General features: G+C 35.2%; 2 protein-coding genes across 6 annotated transcripts in view; one reads left to right on the top strand and one right to left on the bottom strand.

The window, feature by feature from the left end:
- The window catches only part of LOC117235286, a 38955-nt gene extending 13981 nt beyond the window's left edge, over window positions 1–24974 (bottom strand). Inside the window, exon 1 of one of the 4 annotated variants that reach the window (XM_033497162.1) lies at window positions 22995–24974. In XM_033497162.1, the coding sequence (XP_033353053.1) occupies window positions 22995–23169 (175 nt within the window). In that variant the 5' untranslated portion in view covers window positions 23170–24974. Of the gene's footprint in view, window positions 1–10641; window positions 10894–14677; window positions 17087–22994 lie in introns of those variants that run through there. The other 3 variants (XM_033497160.1, XM_033497163.1, XM_033497164.1) reach the window with 3 other exon arrangements.
- LOC117235285 (tyrosine-protein kinase transmembrane receptor Ror) overlaps window positions 1–25877 on the top strand; it is a 350830-nt gene that overhangs the window by 104535 nt on the left and 220418 nt on the right. The window lies entirely within an intron of this gene.

The raw sequence follows: 25877 nt of genomic DNA, 5'->3' as shown, positions 1-25877 counted from the left end.
GATACGTAAACTATTCGAAAGAACATTCGTCGTAATTTTTAATAGGCGAAACGAACCTCTGTTTAGATTCTGCCTCTTTACGCGTGTTCGTAAAAATATAAATTTGCATAAAAATCCACAGTCTAATACTGAATTTCCAAAACCCTTTAATTGAAAATAGTGGAAACATCATATTCTTCCCGAAGGTGTTCTTCAAAGTTGGTATGATGGAGTAAGTGGTTCTATATTTTTAACGGTGTTGCGTATGCAAGACTATCGCCCCAGGGAAACCGTCCCATTGACAGAATGACGAACGTTCCAGGTAGTCGGTGGTTACTCCCAGGGCTTATAAATCAGACGATATTTCCTGTTTCGACGTTCACGGAGACGTCCCGTTTCCTGCGTGCCATCTTAAAGTCAATCCTCGTGGAAACTCGCTGGCTGAAGTGTTTCTTTCCATTTTTAGATTACTCAGAAACATTCGAATGTACTTTTGGTTCTCTGCATCTCCGTCTGCCTTTTAGAATTTCTATACCTATTTTTAACCTACGTTCGTGCGAATTTTATTCCTTTCTTTTTATCAAATGGATTTTCCAAGACTCGCCTACTTTAAAAAATTGATATCATCGTCTTTTAAAATACGTTTAGTCTTGGTACGTTTAATTTAGCGTATTTTCAAGTTCTGTGTGATTAAATAATTTTTATAAATCGTCGCGTTAGTATTCCATGTGCTTCCGTACTAATATAATTACTAAAACACAAATAAACGTCAAATATGAAACATAAGTACGTCTAAATGAAACAAATCAAATTTATATGAAATTTGGAAGTAAAGAAACGAATGAAAAGCCAATTCATCTAAATAAAATATCCAAATAAAAAGAATAAAGCTCATTGTGATATTTGATGGGAGAAACAAATCTATTCTTGAATTTTCTTTCCTACGTTATACTAAAAAAAAAAAAAATGTGAATTTTCATGCACATTCACAGTTTAATCGTGGCAACTAATGGATTATGAGTGAAAATTTACAACAGTCCCCAATGTCTATGCACATTTTCCTGTTTCAAATGCAAAGCAGGCTAATAATTAGGTAATCCTTGGATATGGTAATGTTATCTAACTTCAACGCTCATTGTCGTAATTTAATGTATTTAACTTTAGCTTTCTACGATAGATCGTTTCAGGATTTTCTCCATTCTAAGGCTAAAGTAGTGCTCCTATCTACATCTCACCCACGGCGTCATATTTCAGGATCTTCGTAAGTTTCCTAATCCGCTAAGTTCGCTATAAGAGGATGGATCTTCGATGAAGCACTGGCTGTTTCTAACTTCAAAGCAAGGACCGGTTAAGTAGTCGTGCAAAGTAGAATTACTTAGAAATCGATCTTATCTTCAAATTTTACCGTGTCCAGGGCAGCGTGAACTTTCGAAATTTGCGTGTTCAAAGTGAGAAGCCTTGTTCAGCTTCCTGAACTTTCTCGAAACTATAGAATTTAATATCACAAGCAAGCGTTAGTTCCAAAACACAATCTTCATCGTCACCACATTATTCTATTTTATTTTAGATTATTCGTCAAACTCTTTATCGAGTACTTTATGGAAAACTTTCTCTAAATTGCAGCATTTAATATTACAAGCAAACGTTAATTTCAAAAAACAATCTTCATCGTCACGACATTGTTTTATTTTATTTTATTCTCTATGGAATGTACCTTTTTTTACATGAAAAATAGAAAATATAATGAATGCAATGATATACAAGGTTAATCGATAATATTGTGAATTGAAGTTTCACGGAATTTATCGTTCAGTTTATTGGAAAATTCTAATACTGAATTTTTCACAAATGTAAAATTAATATGCAAATCAGAAAATCGGCAAGCATTGACATTTCGTACTTTTCAAGATTTGCAATCTGGAAAGCGAAGAAGGTAGCCCCGGTTGTCCTCGTTTGCTATTCAACACTCGAAAGAATCAACGTGTCGCGTAAATCGACAATTTTCAGACAAGTTATGGCGTCTTGGGCAGAAATCCTAGTTCCTCGGCTCGACTATCATATTCTTTTGTCGAATATAGTTTATTGCACGTTCGGTTACACCTGCGAAAAACACAGACGTAGCGAATGTCGTCGAAATAAGAGATCGTTGTTTATGGTTTCAAGCAACAGACAGGCTTCGAGGTATTGCTGCACGCTCGAGTTTTACAACCACTACAGTTCTCTTGACACTAAATTATCGTTGGAGCAAGCGTACAGGGTGTCCCTGTAGGAAAAGGCGGTATCACGTAGGTATCGATAAATCTTGGCTGACGAGCTTCATGCAATATATATTGCCACAGTGTCAAAATTTTGGTTTCAGCTATGTGCAGTGAACATATTCTGATTTCCTTTTAATCTATTGCCCTTTTCTAAACATTTTCTTTCTCAAGGCGATCTAATCATTTCTTTATCAAACTAGAGTTTTTGTATTTTTCCTTATTCGTACGTTTTCGTACATTTAAGTAACTTCCCTTAAAAATTCCACTTTAATTAGTTGCGCTTTTCTGTAATTTTTTTTTCAACTTTCATACTTCCTTTTTTTCCATTTATATCTTCATTCATTTCTTGCTGATCGTAGTAGGTATATTTCTGTATACAAAATAACTGGATGTTTAGAAATGTTGTTCTCGAGTCAGCTTATACATGATCATTGTTGTATATTTATACAGCACGAAAGTGGTAACAATTGTGGTCACTACACTTCTAACGATGCACAGAGAAAATAACATAAACATCATTTCTCTGCAGGATTTCCGCTTGATTTTTCCTCTATGTTTAGATATTCGAGACACCAGAAATTTAAATATTTGCCATTTTCGAGCCAAGATTTTACTCGAAATTTACATCTCTTATGCACTTAATTCTTCTTCATGTAAAATTCGCCAGACTCTGGGAATATCAATTTTCTAGAAATCAGTTGCTTCGTCACTTAGATGTTACAATTTTGCTTTCTATTTAATCCACGATTCTGTATAATCTTTGCAATCTGAATTTCCTGTTTCTCAGTTTAAAAAAGTGCTAGAAAGCTTAAAAAAAGTGTTAGAAAGCTCGCTGCTTTACTTATACCACAACTTTGCCCTTTTTGTATTTTATATCTATGATTTCAAATTTGCAAATTAGATTGATGTTGTCTAAGTGAGTCACCCTATATTCCCGGTTATGGAGCTCCATAGAACGCTGGATGACGTCGTTCCCAAGCATGACCATGTCAAAATGCCCATTTGCCCGCTTTTGAATAATCACCGACGTCGGTATTTTTAACTGGAAGAAGTTGGAGGAGTAGTTCCCGGAAAGCATTTGTAAAATGTCGAGACGACAAGCTTTCATTGAATCTTTAATCTTTACTGTGGAATCGTGGACAATCTGTGCTGGTAGCGTTCGTTTTCTTTTCTTTCTTCCGAGAAACGTCCATGGAAAAACAGAAACGTTCGTGTAGAGCCACGCTATGTTCATTATTGACTATAAGCGTGGGATTTCTCAGTGCTTGGAGCAAACTGCTACTCTTAATACTCGTTGCACTGGTATATGAAGCTTTGTATGGAACAGAAGAACGTAATTTTTATTCATTAATCGAGTGAAAAGATATTTAATAAGTTTTTTCTGAAATTTCATATTTTTCTCGTTGGTATGTCAAGTACTATTAAAATATATCGTTCATTGTCTTTTTTATCTTTCTGCGTCGTTCTATCGAAACACGTAAATGTAAAGCAGTACTAACCCATATTTAAATAATACCCATATAGCGATGATGACGCAACATATGCGTCAATGGTAGCGAAAGTGTTAAATAAATATATTTGATATAGAATAATTAAGGAATAATTAAAGAAAATTAAATCTACGTAAACTTAATATCTCGTTGAAGATTCGAAGAATGATCAGTGGAAAGTTAAAGGATATTGAAATGGTAGAGAGTGGAAGATGATAAGAGGCAAATAGCATAACGAAAGAAAAATCAGGGAAGATAGAAAATCAGGACAAAAATTCGTAAGATAATCAGAAATAAAAGTCCAAAGAAATTCAAAGAATAATCACAGAAAAAGCCACAGAAAATCTCAAAAAGTACTAGAAACTGAAAAGGCTATGAATCACATCTAAAAGTCCACACGTCGAATCGTAAAATAAAAGTTGGCAAATAATCAGGAAATAACGAAAGAATGTGAGAACTGCGAAAACTTCAAATTCAAAACGTCAAAGTGATCAGAGAATCAGCTGAAAAATCCAAACCACGTGTTGAAGCCATTCGACAGTGTCTGCTCAAAGCGAGCCACCGCAATTCCAAAGAAAACAATGTAATGTCCAAGTTACTCCAAGCCAAACTACCCTGCTACTGGGCTTCCCTCTTTCACGGAACTCCACTTTCGAAACAAAATTACCCAATTTCCTGCAACCACGACATATACATGTAGACACCCTTCTACACGTATACACACGTGCGCATATAAAGACAAAGACCACGCTTGTAGAAAACGTGGAATACGCAGGCCTTGTCCGACAAGTCAGTCGGCAATGTTGGAGATCCAAATCCGCGACAGGCAAAATAATTTAGCCCCAGTAAGTTCGATGGTCCCTTGAAAATCCTTGAACGAAGCTTCCTCTATAGATCTCCCTTCGAACTTCTGGTCATGACGTTTACTCGACAAAGTTTCTGTTGTGGTTTCGAAATGCGAATATCGCAACTTCTCGTAAAGTAATAATGCAATAATACAGTATTACAAGTTCTCGTTGTAAAGTAATAATAATCACAGTAACACAAATACACACTACAAAAGATAGTTGAAAATGGAAATTATAAACTAGATTGGGACAAAGCAATGCACATCGATAAGATGCAGTTACATGTAACAGGCCGGATATATTTATATTACAAAAGAGAAAAGAAAATCTGCGTAGTCGACGTTACGGTACCAAATGATACGTGCGTTGCGCAAAAGGAACGAGAAAACATGAAAAAGCACACTCCATTTGCAATAAAAATTCACACCAATGGAAATAAGAGAATGTGACAGTACTACCGATGGTTATATCCGTCATACTTATCATTCATGAACAAAGAATTTCTCCAGTTATTTTAAAACACTAGGTATAAAGACACACCTTCGTTCAAACGTACGATCAGCTACGATATTCGAAAGAGCGGCAATAGTCGAGAAAACGCTACGACAATAACACGAGAATATAGATACGAGCTGGTGAACACGAACACGTCATGTAATCTTCAAAAGCACACAAGTATAAATAGGGATGATAATAACAATAAAACACACCTAAAGCTCTAATAACAAATAATAATACCCTTCCCTACACACAAGAAAATTCAACGCCTCGTCCTAACTTGGTCGAAACATTTTGGAGTGGACAAATCCATCCTTCAAAAGATGAAAATAGAGAAATAAAAAGCAATGATAATGATAAAACACATCTAACGTTCTACGCAAAATAGAGACACATCGGCGCATAAAAATCATTATTCTTGGTCACATGGTCATTGGTACGAAATTTCTTAAATACATGATGGACAAGGCGAATATTTGACGATAATTCCGTATTTACCATAAACATCGGCGCATCTTAAGAAAAAGAAATAGACGATAATAATATTAACGATAATAGTACTGATAATTATAATAACAATGATAATGATAATGATAATGGCGGAGCGATAATGGTCGGTTCCGAGTTCACCAGGAACTTTGGCGGGGAACTTTAAATGCGCGCCGACGGGATAATAGGAGAGTCTCGCAGTTCGGGCAATTTATGGCGGTCATTCTCTGGACGATAACGAAACGCCGCCGCGCTACCGCGAGAGGCGAAAACTTGTCAAAAGGCGAAATTACCGTTGACCCAGCACGTTTAATCCGCCGTAGCGATGTTTGTTAGTTTGTTCTAGCACGGGGAGGGCCGAACGCCGAGGATACACGAGTTTTACGTTTCAGATAATTTCGTCTATTTTTGGAATTTTCGGAAAACGTGGGCTGCTACACTGGCGAGAGACACCGAGGAAAATGTATAATTTTAGTGGAAATGTATTCTTTACGAGGTTAGATTCGAAGGTATTAGGTTTCTTGGAAGTTTCAATTTAACGGGCAAATATTAGCATCTATTCAATTTTCACCTACCATCTATCACAAACCATGTTAAGGAAGAAGAAATTTACTGTTTTAGATACGTGCAACATTAAGAAAACTTGTTAGAAAGAGTTTATTTATAGAGTTCTTATTTTATTGTAAGATTTACAAAGAGTTTATGTATTTCTGAAAATTAACAATGGTCAAGCGACGTGACTCATTACTGTATCTAGTTGTATGTTTACATCTGTACATATTTTTATCGTTCTGAACATCCGCCTACATCTGCATAGGAAATAATTTTTCTAACTTCCACTTTGTATCCACGTCATCCACTTACGCTATTTCATTTATCCTAACTGTGAAAAAGATTAAAAAAAATTATTTTTTTTATTTGGAAGTAGTTTACAATCCATTCTCATCGAGAATTATAAGTAAATTATTCTGGCGTGGTACTATAACGTGAATAATAAATGATTATCGTATGTTTGATTCTAGCTGAATCTAATCTTTAAATCTAGAGAGTAATGTCTTTTTAGCTTGCGGATCTGATCCGTCGTGTCAAGTAATTGAGTAACTAGTCGGTTTTGATGGTTGTTAATTTTTATGTTATATCCATTACTGAATTTGGATATTTCTTCTTTAACTATAGGTATCTTAAGGTCGCGATGTATTGTTTTGTTGGCAACATACCAAGGTGCATCTATTGAGGATCTTAGAGTCTTTGATTGGAATCATTGAAGAATTTCTATGTTGGAATTACTCGCTGTTCCCCATAGTTGGATCCCATAGGTCCAAACAGGTTTTAATATGGCTTTATATAGCAATATTTTACTCTGCACGCTTAAGTTTGAAACGTCTGCCAATGAGTCAGTAGAATAAAAAAAGTTATGGCACAGTTGAAGTTGAAGTTTATTTTTCTTCAAATTCTTGGCTCCTATGGAACACATAGTGATTCTGGACATTTGGTTGGCAATGTATTATTCGTTCGCAACAAGATGCATATAATTTCATATTAGTCGTTATATTTCATTTTTATTCGTACTTAATTCTTGTAATTCATATTTTCAATCACAGAATTACATTCTAAGGTTGCATTCATAGTCACTAACACGATAAAAGAAGTTAGAGAAACTTCTTTAAAATTGATATAGAAATGCGAGAAAGACAGGCGAAATGCGTATGCAGAGTTTCAACTCAAAGGGAGTGCAAAACCAGTCCAGAGTATGCAAACCAAGAGTGTGAATCCAACTAAGGGTATGTCAACCTTAGATGTAACTTGCGATTCGCTAAACCAACAACCATCTCATCTAAAATTCAAACTCGGCTCTGTAACATTAATTTATCACGGAGATAGCATGTAGAAATTATCTTATGCGTACATTACGAGTGTCAGACGAATTTACAATTCGTTAACCTAAATGGGATGCAACTGCGAAGACAGTGATTAGACGGGACGAGTTGCAAATGCAGCTGAATAAATCTACGCTGCAATCACTTAAAAAGATCGTTAAATAATTGAGAAATTGACAATCTTCTATCTCAAATCATTCGTTTGAAAGATCTTTCCTTTAATTTCTCATTGCGTCACTTTCCTAGCAAACCAACGATACATAAAACGAATATAATCTTCCTCGCCCCACATACTATAAAACACGATATCAAAGAAAATTCCATGAAAATTCGATGAGAAACACACCACAAACGTTCTAACGCCAGTACACTTTCAAATCTACGAAAACCTTCAAAATTCAGCTAAAACAGGCAGAGACAACGTTTCTGCGCGATTTTTACTCGGTCGAGGCGTGATCGTATGCAAATTGAAAAGAACGACGAGAGGATTGCGTCGCAGCGTGGAATTGCAACGCAATTCAAGCAAGCCGAAGGCTGCAAGTCCGTGGAGCGACCGAGTTAGGTTTCCAAAGCCGTTTCAAAAGCCGACAACGGGTTTTCTACCGGCAACGAGAAACCGACAGCACACGTGGAAATAGCACAACGCGTTTGCCCTCGGCGATTTTTCCGTCCACGAGCCGGCAAATTACGCGCGGTTTTGGGGTCGCTGGTTATTTCTGTCCGCTTTTGTCGGCAAATGGGTAATTAATGCGCTCTTAAAGACGACGAAATGACGACACAAAGCTTGTTTGACTTTCCCGGTAGGTAGTTCCCGCGGAATTTGGTTCGCGAGTTACGCTTTTAGGAAATTTCTATAGACCGGCGTTTCGTTCTTTCCCAAAGTTTCTAACTTTGTTTCATTTTCTGATGGATCTCGAATAATTAGATCCGCGGGTTTTTATGCATTTCTACGAAACTGAAAGTATCACTGTACAGAAGCTGACTGAATGTATATAATTTGTAAAGATATGTAAAATATTTGAGGGAGAATACTCGTTTTCATGTTTAATAGATATAGCGAATCTTTATTTCTTTAATTGTATTCGTAAAGATAAACATTTGCATAAAGATCAGTTTCGAACGACTAGTTGTTTGGTTTTTCTTCTATATTTTTTTACTACTTTATGATCCTTCATTTTATGCGATTTTCTTATAGTCAGGGTTAACAGTTATTTCCCTTCTTAAAATTAATTAAAGAATTATTCATACAAAGGTTTATTCATATACGAGGCTATTTACCAACAGAGCGCACAATGTTCAAACGTTAAGATGAAAAACCTTCGTCTAATCTGAGAGAAGACAGACAGAAATTATCGATAGTAGGTGTACGACAATAATAATCGCGATTAAACGTGAAATACGTGACTCGTCTGCAATTTAATGAGTAATCACGTCAGCAGAGAAAAACCATTACCATTGTCTATAAAATTAGTCAGTGTTATAATACCATTACGCTCCCTCGCACTCGGCAAGATTACAGTCGTGCTTTTGCTCGCGGAGGACTACAAAGACCTTTAATTTACTAACTCCTCTATGCGAAGTTCCTGCAGGACAATTAACGAAACCTAATCAAGTACTCTGAAACACGGTAGTAACCAATTTGCATCCTCGTCGAATAAATTTTTGACAATGTGATCCATCATCAGCAATTCTAAATTCAAGCGGTGCATTGTTATGTAAGTTTTCATCTTTAATCCTAAACTAATACTTTAATCCTACAATTATACGACGACTAAAATATAGAATTTGTATGAAAGAAAAATTGAAATATGCGTATGGTAAATAAAATGAAATAAAATAAAATAAAATAAAATATATATATATGGTTCAGGAGAAGAAACAAGCCTTTATCCACGTGTTTCACACCATACATCGTTTTCATCCACTTCAAACTTTTCTAAACAAACATTAACGTCATTTGAAATTCTAACTGAAAATGATGGTTTGGTTATGTAAATACCAGCTAAGGGTATGACTTGTTGTTTGCTTTTTTATGTGAAGAATTCTTAGTAGAATGACTCACGAATCGCGCTGGTCGTCGTATTTTCTCATGTTCAACTTCATAAGTTTCCTAAGCTCCAAAATTAAACATAAGATGAGATCTTCATTGACGTAACTTCTACTTCAAGTGCAAATCTCGACCACGAGTTTGTTATTTTTAAGAGTAAGGATCTTTAGAAAATATGAAATTGTTCAATGAAATCTTCACCATCATCGAACCAACAACAAGAAGATGACATTTCTCTTCGTTAGTTATTTATTAAATTTCTCGATCTTCTTGTCAAGGTTTATAAATTTCGGTAGGATAAAGATTCGAATGAATATCATTACTAGTAATAACTATGCAATCTGTCGTTAACTCCACGTCAAGAAAGTTTGTTTTCTCCACATTAATGTCTTATAGGATTTCTCAATATTCTCTTAAAACACGTAACTTTCGAAAACAATAGAAATTAAAGTCTTGAATTAAAACTTTACCACAATGTCAGTTGTTACTCTCTCGCTAACACAAAAGACACTTTCTTTCACATTTACATTTTGTTATATAAAACTTTTCAATATCTTTCCAAGGTTCGCACTCTTTGACAAACTGCAGATTCGAATAAAAATCTCATGACAATGCACGCCATTATAAACTTCAGCAAATTCCACTCTATGCTATTTTCTGTAAACTCACCTATATAAACCATCTGTCATCTTTCCACCACGAGAAAACGTAAACTTCAGTTAAAATCATACCATCAAAATTATACCGCCATATACTATATACCGCGAGCTATCAATTCCACAAAAAAAATACACTTTTCGTAAACTTAGAGCCGTAAAGTATCAGAAAACTCTTGCGATAATTCGCACTACTATTAACATATTCGTTGCTATTTACTACGTCTATCTATTATACATATTTTACGCAACAATATTTCTTCAAACACATTATCTTCTAAACTATATTGTATTAAAACTCAAAGAAAGTACAATCCAACGATTATGTCAACAGCATTACTTAAATAACTGAGCATAATCGACGTAGCATATGCGTCACTAACAGAGAATATCCACCTCGAACTCTTCTAAACTAAAATAAACTTGAACTTTTGCACGAAGAGCGATAGATTTGTCACTTTTGCCTCGAACAATCGATAGATTCATAAACTCTACTCACTGTCTTGCATCAGTCGTGTTCAAACAACGTACCACCGGTCATAGATCGAAAAGAAAACAACGTTTCTCATGGATCGCGCACGTTTGCAGCTTGTTTTATCACGATTTGCTTTTCTTCTCGGGAACGGTTCATTGTCGCGTTGTCAACTCGAGTTTTCTGACGATCTCGGCGCCGGATCGCGTTCGCCGCGTATGCTAATTTTGCTGGTGCAGTCACGTGCTTTCGCAACGAGGATGCACCGGCTTGGCGTCGTTCAACAGCGAATATGAATGTTCCGACACCGGGATTTGCTCTGTGCCTGCGCTGGAACTTTTTTCTACGCTTTTCACGACCTCTTTTGTTACCATTATTAAAACATTCCGCTGTTGTTCTTTTGTAAGCTGTGTTTTGAGTGCTTCAGTTTGAAACATGAACTTGTAGATCGTTTAACAGGAAAATTTGTTCTTCTTGTGATAAGATATCTTTTTAGAATGTGGGATTTTTTCTCACATTTTAGTGAAAAAGTTTTATGTAGTACGCCAAAATTGGAACAATTTTTATCGCGAACAAATACATTTGTCGTTTGGTTAATAACTTGTTGAAGCGCTATGTTGCTCACGTGCAACGTCAACTGTGAGAATATTAAAAGAAACGTATTGTTCGTGTTTTTAAAGGGAAAGAAATAGCGAAGGAAATTCATTTTATTGAGATAGTTTCTAGGTTACGAAGATTAATAATTCGGTGAACTGTGGCAGTGTCGTGTCCAGGTCAGAATTTATATTCGTAGAAATGTTGAGTAGCAGATTAGGTGGGAATAAACGAACGGTTTTCTAGAGGTGGAGAAACTTCGTATTTCATTTCAACTAGTTTTTCTAGACTGAACAAAGATGATTTACAAAGACGAGCACTATTGTTCATACTGGAAAATGCTTCTATTAAGTGAAGAATTTTTTTAAAAGTAAATATGAATAAAACTGCGTCGTGATATAAAAGTAATTAAGAGTAATTAACAATTGCCACTATAGTTTTAATCGATCATTTATTTCCCATCTATGTAATAAGTTTTTAAGTTTGAGAAATATTTTTCCTAAAGTTTCAGAGTTCTACCTAAAGAGAACAAAATGGATCGATTTAAATTTGAAACTTTTACTTAACACAAGAGAAAAAGCTAAGAAAAGTACTAAGTAAAAAAGATACTAAGAATAATTGTTGTAAATCTTGATACTTCGAATTAAATATTGTTCTTTTAAAAATTGTTGTATGTCCACTTATCTGAAGAAGAAGGAAGGAAGGAACATTAGTTAAATTAAAAATCTTCAATTAATTATAGAAATGTCTATCTAGAGTTTAAGAGTCCTAACATTTTTCTCAAACAAGAAGCTTTTTAGATTTTTACAGACAAGAAGAATTTTAATTTCATTTAAATAATTGCTTCGAAATAAATTGGCAGATAAATTAAAGTTCAGCCGCGCGTTTTTTTCGAAAAGAGAACTTCATCCAGCTTTCAAGGGGATCGCGCAATTCTTTCCTTAAACTGAAATAAATTTTCCTTAATGCAGGCGAAACTAGAGCGCAGCGGAAACTGCTATTGGTACTTGCGCTTAATAAGTTACAATAACGTTAATTACTGCAGATAATTACGTTAAAACTCTAATATAATTACAACGTGACTCGCTCGTGGAATTCTCTCGTCTGCCGTTACTACAGAAAGATTTTACAGTTACGTTTGGATGTTGTTGAAACGTAATAACAAGGTAGCTTCTGCCCCAAAAATCGATTACAATTTTCTATTTATTTAATTATAACAAAAGACTGTTATAATTAAATCTTCACCCGACTCTAGATTTAATACAACTACAACCATCAGTTTCAGTAAACAACGTTTTCTATCCCGAAACTGTACAAACGAATAACTTTTACAATCCAAAAGATGATCATTATGAATATTCGAATTACACAGAACAAAGAGTTTCCTCTCTCCAACAAAAAAAAAAAATATCAAATTTACGGCAGCCTATCCAAACACTGGAGCGTAGTATTCAAAGTACGGTGGAAAAGGAAGCAAGACAAACGGATCCACGAAACATCCATCAACGCGGAAGAATCCCAGGGCGTGTGAAAGGGGTTGTAAAAATCTGCATGGGCGAGTTTAATATCGAGGAACAAACGATGATTCCCGTGAGCTGACAAACTTTCTCATCCCCTTCTTCTCTCTAATTCCTTTTCTCGATTGTACTCTTCATTCTCTCAGCGGAAAATTTCTTTTCTGTTTACGACCGACTGATACCTCTCTTTCATCGGTAGATAGAAGACTAGAAAATGAGGCGCAAGGTGTACGTGGATCCTATCAGTGAGAATCATATACACCTGTGCCCAGTGGTCATTATCCTGTCTTCGTTTCTTCCATTTCCTTTTTCCTTCTTCTTTTTCCGTTCACCAGCAACGTAACAGGGTAAAGAGGAGAACAAAAAAAAAAAAAAAAAAGAAAAGAGATCCGAGGGATGGAAGGAGAGAATATTAAAAACTTTTTCCATAAAACGTCTTTGCGAGGCGAGGCACCGTTAGACCGAGCATGAAAGCTTTGGTTCCTTGCAGTTTCAAGCGTATCCTCGCCGGTTTTTCCAAATTAGTTCAGACGGTTTTCCGCGTTGCGCCTCCTATTTTTCTCGTTTTTTTTTCTTCGCCACTTGGGCCGCGGGCGAAATGAGCGCACGGCCCCTTTCGCTGTGGATAAACGCGGCACAGGGCTCGAGAAGAGGAAACCCCGGGAATAGTAAAATTTAATTTCGACCATTTTAGTTGTGCATCGCGCCAAGTTATTTGGCATTTCGAGGAAATGCTCGACCTTGAGATTATCGGTGGAAATTCGCGATGGTTAATAACATTGAAAGGAATGTTCGTGGAGTATTTTTAATAGAAATGAAAGATAAAGCGAAGGATACAACGAGAATTTATGGATGTGTGTGTGTGTGTGTGTACAGGTGTAGATACTTAGGGAGGATGGGAATTACGACAGACTAAAATCTACTGGAAAGTGTGGTTTGAAGTTTCAAGCTCAGTCTGAAGCTGAGATGTGGAATCACGATGCAAATGTTTATTTCATTTGGTTGAAACTTAGTCTCTCAGTAAATACTAAGAACTTCGCTACATATTTCTAGAAATTTAATACGAAGAATTATCACTATCATGAAAAAATATTTCAGTAGGAAAGAGAAATATTTATTTTTACCAAAAATTCAATTCTAATTGTGTATATTGAAAATTGTATTAATCGATAGTAGAAGAATGATAGTTTGTAAGGTATCGTGGCAAATATTCTGAGGAATAAAGCATACAGATCGATAAGAGCACGTTGACGTTATCGAAAGGTTAATTGGAAGTACGTGTTTGCGATTGCTTGCCACTTAATTAAGGAAACTTGATACGTAAATATGATTAGGAATGCGATTGAATGCGTAACAAATTAATTAGATATGATATTTAATTGGTGAAAGGTGTGTGAAAGCTGACGATAGAACGAATTATACGACATGCTTGAAGAAGATCTGAAACACTTGAAGAGTTCATTCAAATTCAAGTGTAGCTACTTACTATACGTATATGTAATTACGAAGTACTATCGAACATGGAGGATCAGAATCATCTACAACGATTACTTTTCTGAACTCAAGAAGATTGTCTTGCCTTTTCTTTTAATTTAAAATTTAACTTCTACTGCATTTACTTTGAAGAAATACGAAGTAAACGAGGAAATACGAAGTAAAGGAACGCATATCTTCCACGTCTATCAAGACAAATACTATTTTTATCTATTAAAAAATTCTCAGTGAAATAATAAAGAGAAGTCAAATAAAGGAATATCTGCTCGTACTTTCTTCCACAAAGAAAAATTCTCTTCTACATCAATTCCATTCCAATAGTAACTTCATTATAGAAACTCTTTATGATACTACTACCGCCGTTTCCATTATAGCAATAGCACTACTTTCAACGCGAAAACCATTACGTTGCACGATTATCCTCGCGTAATATAAAACGAAAGAAAGATATCACGTACTCCCTTTTTCTTCGCCTTTGTTTCTTCCCCTTTCTCTTCGGTGCATTGTGTCTCTTTGCCCATCTCTCCATTCCAAATTTCTCGTTCGTTCGAACGGTTCGCCAGGGCCACCAGGCGAATTATAGCGATTTACGAGCGTTGATTTACGCTCGACAGATACGTCGATTCCAACGCCTCCAAATTATCCTCTCGAAGAGTCATTAAATAATCGAGGCAACGTTTCGTCAACAAATAAACTCCCTTCGACGAGCCGTGCGAAACAACCAAAAGAACGACGTCGTCACGACCATTGATTTCGGGAGGAGAACGCGCGAAGTCAGTTTTCCTCGTCGCGAAGAAGTTGGCAAGTTCGCTCTGATGGATCTCGATCAACGTGCAACCCATTCATCTCGTACACGACGTCGAAACAGAGCTATCTTCTGACGCTCGTCGTCCTTGTTCTAAATCCCTCGATCGTGTTCTTTGATGTTACACCTCCTCTTCTTTTCACTTTTTCCTGCTCTTTTTTCCTTTCTTTATTTCCTCCAGATGATTGTCTGCATCTTTTCTTACAGAGTTACGGAGCAATGATAGAGTTACGTGGAAATTGAATTTTTGTTGCGGCTGATGATCCATAAGATCTGCTCCTTCCTTCTTATTCTCGTAGTTTAATCTTCTTTATTAGTCTTAATAGTTATCCTATTTTTGGCTTCACTTTTGTTATTGTTCCGTTTCTCCGATAGTTTTGATTTATTTTCTCCGTTGTTTCTAGTAATTATCGTAATATATTGCTTTGACTTGTTGCTCTTCTTTCTCTTACGTATAGTATTTTCCGTATTACTTTTAATAGTTATTGTATCTTTGCTTCGAATTTTGTTATCCTCCTTCTTCGATGGAATTAATTTTCTTTTGTGTTTATTGCTTTTAATAGCTACCCAATCTTTTAATTTATCGTTGTTGTTTGCCTTCTTCGACCGCTTAATCCTTAGAATATTCGAGCTATGATTTCCTCGGATAGAAAATTTCTGAGAAGCTGTGCCAGGTCGTACTACTAATTAACGTAAGAAACTTCGAACTTTTAGCAAAACGACGATAATATTCAATGAACGACGAAAAAATAAATGGCATAAAAATTGAATAACAGAAGAAAATCTATTAATATGGATGTCAAATATTTATACGTTTAAAAGCTTGTAACTTCGTTCTTTCGACAGAGACGAACCATTTCCCGTATTATTATTTATGAAAGAGGTTTGGAAAATTTACCAACAACTTTTTAACTTATATAATTCTGAGAAAGATTTGAAATATTTCCGTCAATCAGTATATGTATCTTTCCAAACATCATTTCTCGGATCACATTAGATCACATCACGTGTTTACACGCTGTTACACGAGATTATTTTAGCAGAAGTAAAATCTTGCATCCGGTAGTGTAAATGTTTCGAAAAACACATGAATCTTGTTTGAATGATATTAAGCATCGTTCGAGGCAGCTTTACTTTCAAACAGAATACAGATTATATACAAATTTCCCAAAAATAGCCGTGTATATCATCTATTACTATTTTCATCTCCATTGCGTTCTGTGTGTACTAAGCAAATTTCAAAAGAAAATAAAAATAAAAAAGGAGAAAATATCTTCAAAATCAGCGAGTCACTCTAAGCAAAGAAGCGATCAATTTTCTATCGACTATCGATCAAAAAATTCCATATCATATACTGTATAGTAAATCAATTTTATGTTAAAAAATAAATGCAACAGAGATATGAATATCTCGCAAGAAGACGAAAAACAGAGTATATACAGAGGAAATATAACGTTCACAAAGATTAAGTATAATCACCACTATCACCGTCTCACAAAAATATTTCTCCGATTCATCTTAAACTTCACAAAAGCATCGTCTCAATGCATTAACACATCACGACGAAATTTTCACTGGCAGTCAATTCGCGTCTTTCAATAATTAACTGTGAGTCACTGTTTAATTTCTCTTTTTCGTTGAAGTATTTCTCCATTTCTTTCTACTGGCAAACTATATCAGCACGATTAAAGCAACGTTCTATCGATACAATCTTCACCGCTAACTAATCTCTCTGATCGATTTTCAATTTTCAATTACATCGTGGAAACAATCGTGCAACTTTCATGAACGATTAACAAAAATTCCTTGAATCCTCGTCCAAGTGTTTTTAACTCTCGCCAAAATGTCTCTGTAACTTGATAACAGCGCACGTAAGCTTCGATACACAAAATCTTGGCTAAAATTCGATCCATTCGCCAAACTATCCTTTGGAAATTGAACTTTCGAATAAAACGACACGCGATATTGATGTGAAAAATGGACGTATCTGATCTGACGTCAGAGAAAAAATGGAAAGTCTCGGTGAAAAGAGGCAGACATCCCTGTCGTTTTGAGCCTCCGGATAAAACTAGTTCGCGGATGGCTGTTGAAGCCCGTTAGCCCTCTCCTTCTTTCTCCGTCGCGCGCGCGACTATTTAAATCTTTTGTAATAGCTACTGGCCAAGACGAGCTTCCACCAAGATTCTGTCGTCACGTGGCGACAAGACCGCTGTCCATGTTCAGCTTTCGTAGGATGTCTCCGCTTCGAGCATCTTCTTTGGGGTGGTTTCGGTGGTTTCTTGGTGGTTTTAGCCACTTGAAATTTGTTTCTCAAAATTTCCAAGTAGCAAGAGAGTAGTTTCCTAGAGTTGGAATAGTTGTTAGAGGCTGGCCTTTGGTAAAATGTCGCCCTCTGACGAATTTCTTCTTATGGCGTCGATGATTTTTCTTTCGAAGAAATTTCCTCCAAGTTTCTTTTTTCTCTCTTTTTCATCGTTTGTTATATATGTTTGTTGTATATTTTTTGTTGTCGATGATTGATAAGGTTTTTGAGAGCGACATGAAGAGCATTTTAAAATGTAAATTAATGCTTGGTGGAAGAAACTTTTATTGTTTGGATAAAATTAAATTGAAATCTTCCAGGAAAGAGATTTCCGGTAATCTTCTATCATTTGCTTCGATATATTTTTCCGCTAATTCCTATATTTTAGCGATGACAAGTTCTTCGAAAAAGTGTTCTTTATACAAATTGCGTGTCAAGTATCATCGATCTTTGTATAAAAAGATCTTAAAAAACAATTTTCCTATATCTCGATTCTCACGATAACTACAAGTTAAATTAATCGCTGCAAAAATAGCTCATCGTTAAGAAAACCAGACTTTCCTTTTTTTTAGTGTTTTTTTTAAACATGCTCTTGCCATGCCTTAAAAATAATCGTAAAAGTACAATCTGCTGTTATTTTAAACAAAACACAAAACAGACACTCGTCTTTTAAACACAGAATCTCGGGAGTGGCTGAAGAGGTCAGGGGAAAACTGATACAAGTGAGAAAACATTTCAATTACAAGGACAACGAATAAATTAGTGTTCTATAAAAATATTTCTGTTTATTCTGAAACATTAAAACGTTAGATGTTATCGTTATCACGAAAAAACATATTTCCACTATTTTTCTTTCAAAAGATGCGTTCACGCCGCGTTTCTACTCGATTCTTCGATTACGCTTTTTTGCATTTTTTAAGATAATCTGCCTAAATAGTCTCTGTACATAGAACAATTACTCTCAAACATTCGTTTTAAACGAACGTTTCATTTCGTTTGATTTCGAAAATCTGTATCCTTTACTACTTAGAAATATGTTATACAAATAATGCTACATATAAATCATGCCATATGAAAAATAACTACACTTGTATTATTTTTCCACCAAGTTCTTCAACGATACCTGTTAGTAAAAATTATAACTTTTGATGATTTCCCAGAATATACTTTAAAATAGCGCAATTCGCTCTTTTTAACGTTAATTACCTTCCAAACGTTCGAAACGCGAGTTGTGATTTAAACAAAAATACAACAGTTACTCTACATGTTCATCAAGTTCTTCCATTTTACCTAATAATAAAAATAATAGCTTTTATCGATTTTTAAAGGTATTGTTTAAAATAGCCTATCCAAGTCTTCCTAGCGTTGCTTTAACTTTAAACATTTCTATTCAATTTCAACCCCGACGTCTTAGCAGTTCACTCATCTCGTGGCAACCACCAACTGACAGAGAAATAAATTTTTCGGTGTCTCAGATTTCATCCAACGTGATACGGCTACCGTGACGCAACACACGCCTTTTTCCCCCTAGGCAAAAAACACACGCATGAAAGAAAATACGCAGCCTCTAGGATGACGAATCGTTGATTAGGACGCGGCACGTTTCCTTCACGCTGCAATGTAATCTGTCAAGCGTTTTAAAAACGCCTGAAAATAATCCAGCGTGACGCAAGGGGCTGTATAGCTCTCGCTTGTCGAGTTTACAAGCCCCCCATGAAATTCTGAGATACGTACAGGTAGAAATAGTATGAGCACCATGACCAAGAGGCGTGGAAATTATGGGGAATAGTGATCAATAGAGATTCGGTTCGAATCAAATAATTTTTACAAATGTTTCAAGTCTGTATGTATTTGGTGAGAGGTTCTTGGTGGAATTGTATTAGGTTGTCCGAGAAGTGTCTTTCTTTTACAGACCTATCTTTTACAACAATGCATTTTTATACAAACATGAAACCTTATCTGTCGAACGTTGTGATCTTTATTTTGATAGAACAAAATGGATTCCTTATAAAACGAAAGAAACTTTTCGGACGACCTAATACGTAGATAACTTTGTCAGAGGTTTACTATAGAGATTACAGAGAATTACTATATTAGGAAGTATTTTTAGATGAACTTCTATTTTCTGAGAGATTGATTCAATCGCTGTGTTATAGTAACGCAGAAAATAAATTGCAAATATATATAAAGCGATATTTTCTTTAAACCAATTTTTGTTTCCGGAGAAAGTTTGTTGTTGCATCGATATTAATTACATTTTTAATGAACATGTCTAGATCACTGTGTTTTAGTAGCGATGAAATTAATTGGAAATATTGTACAAGATATTTTTATATTAACTTTACTGTTAAGAAATAAAATCTTGTTTTGGAAGAGATTGATTTTGAAAATTTGTTCCTCCTATTTCGATTCCGTAGGATCTATGAGCAAGCATTATTCGTTCCATTTATATTTGTTGGTATTCATAAAATTGTATTTTGCATATTATCACTCTTAACGGAATGACAATCAATAATTATGATACATTTATATGAAATTTCTCTATATTCATAATTTATTTGTATAAATAATTAGAACTACCCTCATTCGTGTTTCTTAACAGGTAATGTGATTTATAATTTGACAGAAATAAGAATGTTGAAGTAAACTGAGATACATCGGAAATTGAGATTTCAATATTTGTGATGAGAAATTTTTGCGCGAAATATTCACTTCCTATTGATTGTACGTAGTAAGAGTTTATCAGGATTAAAAAGCTATCAATTCACTAAGAAAAGCTGAAGACTAGGTTAAACGATCGAGTTAAGATATGAAAAGGTGAAACAAATTTCAATAACAGTTTCTCAGGAAACGTAAAGGATAATAAAGTTCGAGGCCTGAATCCACTTCGCCAATTTACAATTCTGACTCATTATTACAAACTCAGCTTTCAACAGCGTTGAAACCTTATCAAAATCTTTTTATTCTATTGTATAGTTAACCAATGATAGTTCATTAATGTTTAAGACGCACCATATTATCTTTATTTTTAATATATATAACTGTTAGAATATATAAAACATTAGAATAGAATTAGAGTAATATTATATGGAAAAATAAAAAATATTTTAAATAAAAAAAGACAAGCTTGTCTGTACGTAACATTTCAAAATTCTTTCAAAACTTATCATGTTCAAGAATTTCTTTAGACACTTAAACGTGAGTATGAAAAGAAAGTTCTACAAATAAAAAAGCTTTAGAAAATATTTCCAAATTCATGCTTACTTTCTTATCGAGTTTTCTAATAACGTAATGAAGATTGCTCAACATGAACATTTCATGGTGTTTAATAACTGTGTTTGATTTTGAAGATACGTTTTCTCCCGCTCATATGAACGGCGCTCTTCAAGAATCGGTATAGAGACGACATCTGGATTTCTAGAGCTTCGGTAGAACAAGCGTTTGCCGTGGGCGGGCATTGCTGCCAAAACAAAGCTTTTCTTGGCTCGATGGATAAACAAATTTTGAGAAAATAGCCGGCTTTTCGCAATTCTTCGCCGGCATGAAAATATTCGACACGTTCTAAACGTTTCATCGTTATGTTGTATTTGTTCAGAAATTAATTATCTTCCATCCCCCGCTACCTTCTTCCTACATTACATCTTTGCTCCTTCAACTTATAACATTTGCGATTAAACATTTAGAGAACATTGTTACTTTGTATTTGACTTTTCATTTTCTAATATTATACCACCTAATGACAAAATCCGCAATCACTTAGTTGCCAACCCAATAGTATTATCATTTTGGTATTCTTTGTTATGCAATTTTTTCAAAGATCTTTTGTTATATTTTCATTAGGCAAAACCTGCGATTAGTTTGTTTATATTTTACTTTGGACATAATACGAGGGTCATAGTAACTTTATTAGTTTCATCTTTTTCCTAAATAAAACATGTTTTTATACAACAAAAAAACTTTATCTCTTTAATATTCAAAGGCATTTTTAAAATAATAATTATAGATATTCATTTTTATTGGAGTTTTAAATAGTTAGGATTTACGAGCTATTTAGAATTTAGGGCATAATAAATTTGGAGAGACCGTGTTTTCATTACTATCACACTGACAAATTTTCCAGAAAGTTTCATAGAGCTCTAGAACACGTAATACGTAACATCTAAATCTTCCTTATGACTCGAATATTTTTCTCATGCCACAAACACCATTATCTCTGCTTATATAATCAGCCTGGTTACCAATATATTTTGACCTAAAATGTTTAGATAATACATAATGCACGTTTGTTCTCCGGAAAACTGGTAGATAAACCAAATCTATGTCATAAATTTCTATCCGCACCGCTGCCAAAGGTATTATTCTTCTATATTTGACTGCTTCAGAAAATTCCACGAGAAATAAAAACAATTAGTACACTCACCATCATCGGAATCATTCAGTCATTGGTTTAAAATAGTAGCGAGATCCATTAAATCACAATTTTACATTTATTCACTTGTCTTCGTTCTTCTTCACGATGATGAAATTCAACAAAATTTCTTTCGCGAATCGAAGACGAAGAAAAATTCGATTTTCCATCTTCGAATTTTTAGCACGATACTCTTTCTAGTATTTTATTTGTATTTTACCTTATACAAATATCAATTTATACTGTACGTTAGAGGTAGTATAGGTTGGAGATTTTGCAAGATTTATAACGAATAATTATGAAAATATGTTGAAAAATTTGAGAGCTCGAGTGACTGGAACTGCGACAGCTGCCGGCCGGACACGAAGTTGGCGCGTTTGGCTAAGTTTCGAAAATAGTTCGCACCGGATTCGACGATGGTGTGTCTATTTGTAGCATAAAACAACCAGCAGACCCGCCACGTTTAATTTACGAAACTCCCTAGCGATCTAGTAAAAACTATCTCCTCTTTCAGAAATATCATTTTTATTCTCTTTGTTCTTTGTTTTATCTTTTTCGTAATGAAACATTATTTTTGATTTTTCATATCTAACTTCATAACTTTAGGTATACAACCTTTTCCAAAACATTGTAAAGTATGATATGGCATTATCTCTGTTTCATAGTCGTTTCTTTTATTTTGAGAATATAGCGAGACTTTCGGTAAGACACAAAGTAAAGTAGCTTAAAACAGCTTTTCTATGCTTTTGTCTGAACACCCTTCGCTTTATCTAATATCCAATTATTGCCGAATGCTCTTTATTTTTCGATATTACCGAGCGTTTTTTCTCTGATATCCCACCTTTTATCTAATATTCCCCGTAAATAATAATTGAAAAATTTTCTGAAAAGAAGGATCTCTATGATCCATGACGAACACGTATGTACCGAGCACATGTTTTAGTCAAATAGTTAAATTACCATTATATTTCTCTGAGACATAAACAAAGAGGAAAGTTGATTAAATTTATCAAAATGATAAATTCAAACTAGGTAATACTAAAGCTGATTACGTAATTACGTAATATTTGCTAATATTAAACAACTAGAACTGAGACATCCGATGCAGTTTTGTCTCATGGAACTTTTTTCCAAGAACCTTTTCAATTCCGCTATATGCATTATAAACGTGCGGTACAGAATTGCTGAGCAGGAACAGCCCAGAACAATAATTCCGACCTATGCTAACATAGTAATCCGGTAATATCATAAACTCTTTACCTTGTTCTACTTCAGCGTTAATATGAATAGTCCTCAGCCTCAGCTCTTCGTTCTCATAAATCATCCCTCTCGAGGACTTCCGGTCGAGCTTCCTGTTTGGTTTTACGCTGCAGTCTCTCCGCCTGGCCCTCAACATCCCAGCGCCACCAACTCTAACACCAGTACCCGCCATCATTTCATTAATTCGATAGTGTCACAGTCACGATAAATTAAAAAAGAAGCGAAATATAAGAGAAGAAGAAATTCACTTCACCTAAGTGTTCCTTAGTCTACCGATTACAAACTCGTAACATGTCCTTTTTTTTTTCTTTAAACTTAAACTTCTTTAGGATTAAACTCACTGTTCGCGACGCAGTCGTTTTCGAGTGAATGCTAATAAGCAAAAGTATATGTTTTATGGGGAACAAAGAGGGACGTTCCGTTGGTTGATTTTTACTTGTGTCTTCTTGTAGCTTTACGATCAGCTGTGAGCCATTTCATGCAGTTTGTACTTTCACTTGATGCCCGTGGACGCGTTAAAACATATTGCGCCATTAAGAAGCGAGTTTAATGTCTTGAGAGAGAGAGAGAAGCGGCGTGTTCAAGTGGCGTTTAATCTTACGTGAAGCTTTTAAATTGGATTTGCGGCGCTGAACTTCCCTCAGATTTTCTTCTTTATGGGCTTCTCTCGAAATTTTTCTTCCTTCCAACTATCTCCAATCGTTCTTTCCCCAATCTTTTTGGGATATTAACTTTCGCGTCTTTTAATTTCCTTCTCTATTAATTTTCTTCCTACCTTAGATGCCTTGCAGCTTATTTCAGTGTTACCAATATAATTAATATCGATTTCGAATTGTATTTTAGATGTCTGGAATCATTTTGTATCTTGGAAATTGTCTTAGATTTTATTCCTGCTTCTTCTACGTTCTTAAATAATTGCATGTCAGTAATTCCAGGATTTCTTAATTTCCCTCTGTTAGAATTCCATCGAGTTAAATAATCAAGTTAAATAATGATTGTTTAATTTCTCACTTAAACCTCTCTCAAGCCTGTTCTTCTCACTTTCCCTTTTCTAAATCTCTCAAGATTTCATATTTCCCCAGATTTTTCAGAGATATCTGTTTCAGAATCTTCGCTTCGATCATATCAGACTTTTTCTTCTCTTTTCTAGAACCAACCTCACGCTCTTAAATTCGGCCCAAATTCTATCCCGCTTCTAAAATTTCTCACGTGTATTATACTCTCTCTCTTTCTCTCTCTCTCCCTCTCTCTCTCTCTTTCTCTCTCTCTCTCTCTCTCTCTCTCTCTCTCCTACCACTCCTCTATCATTCGATTTTCAACTTCACATACACCTTTCACTTCCTCTGGCCTGCAAACCATGAACCGGAATAAGAAAATTCCATCCAACCTACGCCCTCGTTCTCAAGAATCAACGTCCATAAAAATGGGCGTAGAAATTCCAGAAAAATTGCAAGTTGGATCGAAGCGTCGCGCGACCAGCTCGATCGTAAGACAAGGCCCTTTTCAGCGGAAACGGTATGCTTTCCATCGAGTTGCCGCGCGTCCGCGCCAAACCCGAAAGAATTTGCATCATCCGTTCGTTTATCACGCGTTGTTCCTCCGGTGCAATTTGCCTGCCCATTATTCAAGCGTTTATCAGCGTTTTCGAGCGCCCCGGCCCCCCTCTCCTCTTGCACGCCGCTTTTGTCCTTGTGTATTTCTTTCAATTTATTCGCGCGTCCTCCGGCATTTTATCCGAGATGTTCCGCCGCTTCCGGTTTCCCTCTCGCTTCGATTCGCCGGGATTTATTCGCGCCACTGATCCGAATTTATCGCGCACGAATTTTTTCTACCCCCACAAGTTGCTGTCAAGGGTCGAAGCTGGTTTTCCATGGGACTTGGGACCAACCGTTTCCAGTGAACTTTAAAAACATTTGCTGCTTCCTTCGTCTCTTTCTGTTACCGGATTCTTTTTAAATCCTTTTTAGAGAGGATTTTGAAGAAGATTCCTGTTGGACATTAGATCGCATTCTCGATTCGATTTGATATTTGAGATCGCTAGATCGGTCTTCTGACGTAGTTACTCGTTGAGACGTTGAAGATTTTCAATATCAAATTTCTTTTCCATGATATCGATACTTGTTGAGAATTAAATATTCGAGTATTCGAACCTAATTAGAAGGTTAATTCCGTCTTCCTTTCGTTTTTGTTGCTTGAAAATGATTCGATGGGTAGTTGCAACGCTGTTGTGATTCCAATGGTTTTAAAAAATATCTTCTGTGCACAAGATTCTTCAAATTGATCTTCAGAAAGTCTACAGATATATCCGAGTTAAATTAAATCCTTCGAGTTATCTTCTAGATCCAGTTTGGATAGATTCCTTTGATGACTGGATCATTTCTCTGAAAAATAAAATATTAATGTTACTTGTTACAATTATTAATGTTGTATAGATTTTTAAAAATCCAATTCAGATTAACTTACCTACACATTTCGTACGTAATAAATTTAAAACACGTTTGAAAGAAATTTTGAAATTTCAATGTTTCGTAGTTAGTCTCTTCGAAGTTAAAAAATTTGTTTCTTAAATACGATAAATTAGTAATTAGTGATAAGTAGATAAATAGTAGGATTTGAAATATATAATTCAAGGTTTCTAACGATGATTAATTGTAAGTAAATAATTGTACAGGATTATTGTGGTAACACGCGTGGGAACTCGTTTCGATTTAAACAGTTTATTTCACGGCGCGTTGAGCACGAGAAACAACCGAAACGCAACTAAATAACATGCAATCGGCTAATCAGCTTGAACACTGAAATCGAACAAAGTGCTCGGATAATCAAAATTGTAATTCTTGCCTAAATAAACCGCTGAATGCAATTAATTGGGACAAAATCAGT

This window comes from Bombus vosnesenskii, unplaced genomic scaffold (assembly GCF_011952255.1).
Source record: "Bombus vosnesenskii isolate JDL3184/JDL3185 unplaced genomic scaffold, Bvos_JDL3184-5_v1.1 scf7180000013315, whole genome shotgun sequence".
NCBI classification, from domain to species: Eukaryota; Metazoa; Arthropoda; class Insecta; order Hymenoptera; family Apidae; genus Bombus; species Bombus vosnesenskii.
The sequence above is the reverse complement of the archived record's forward strand: the minus strand, read 5'-3'. Positions and strand labels throughout refer to the sequence as shown.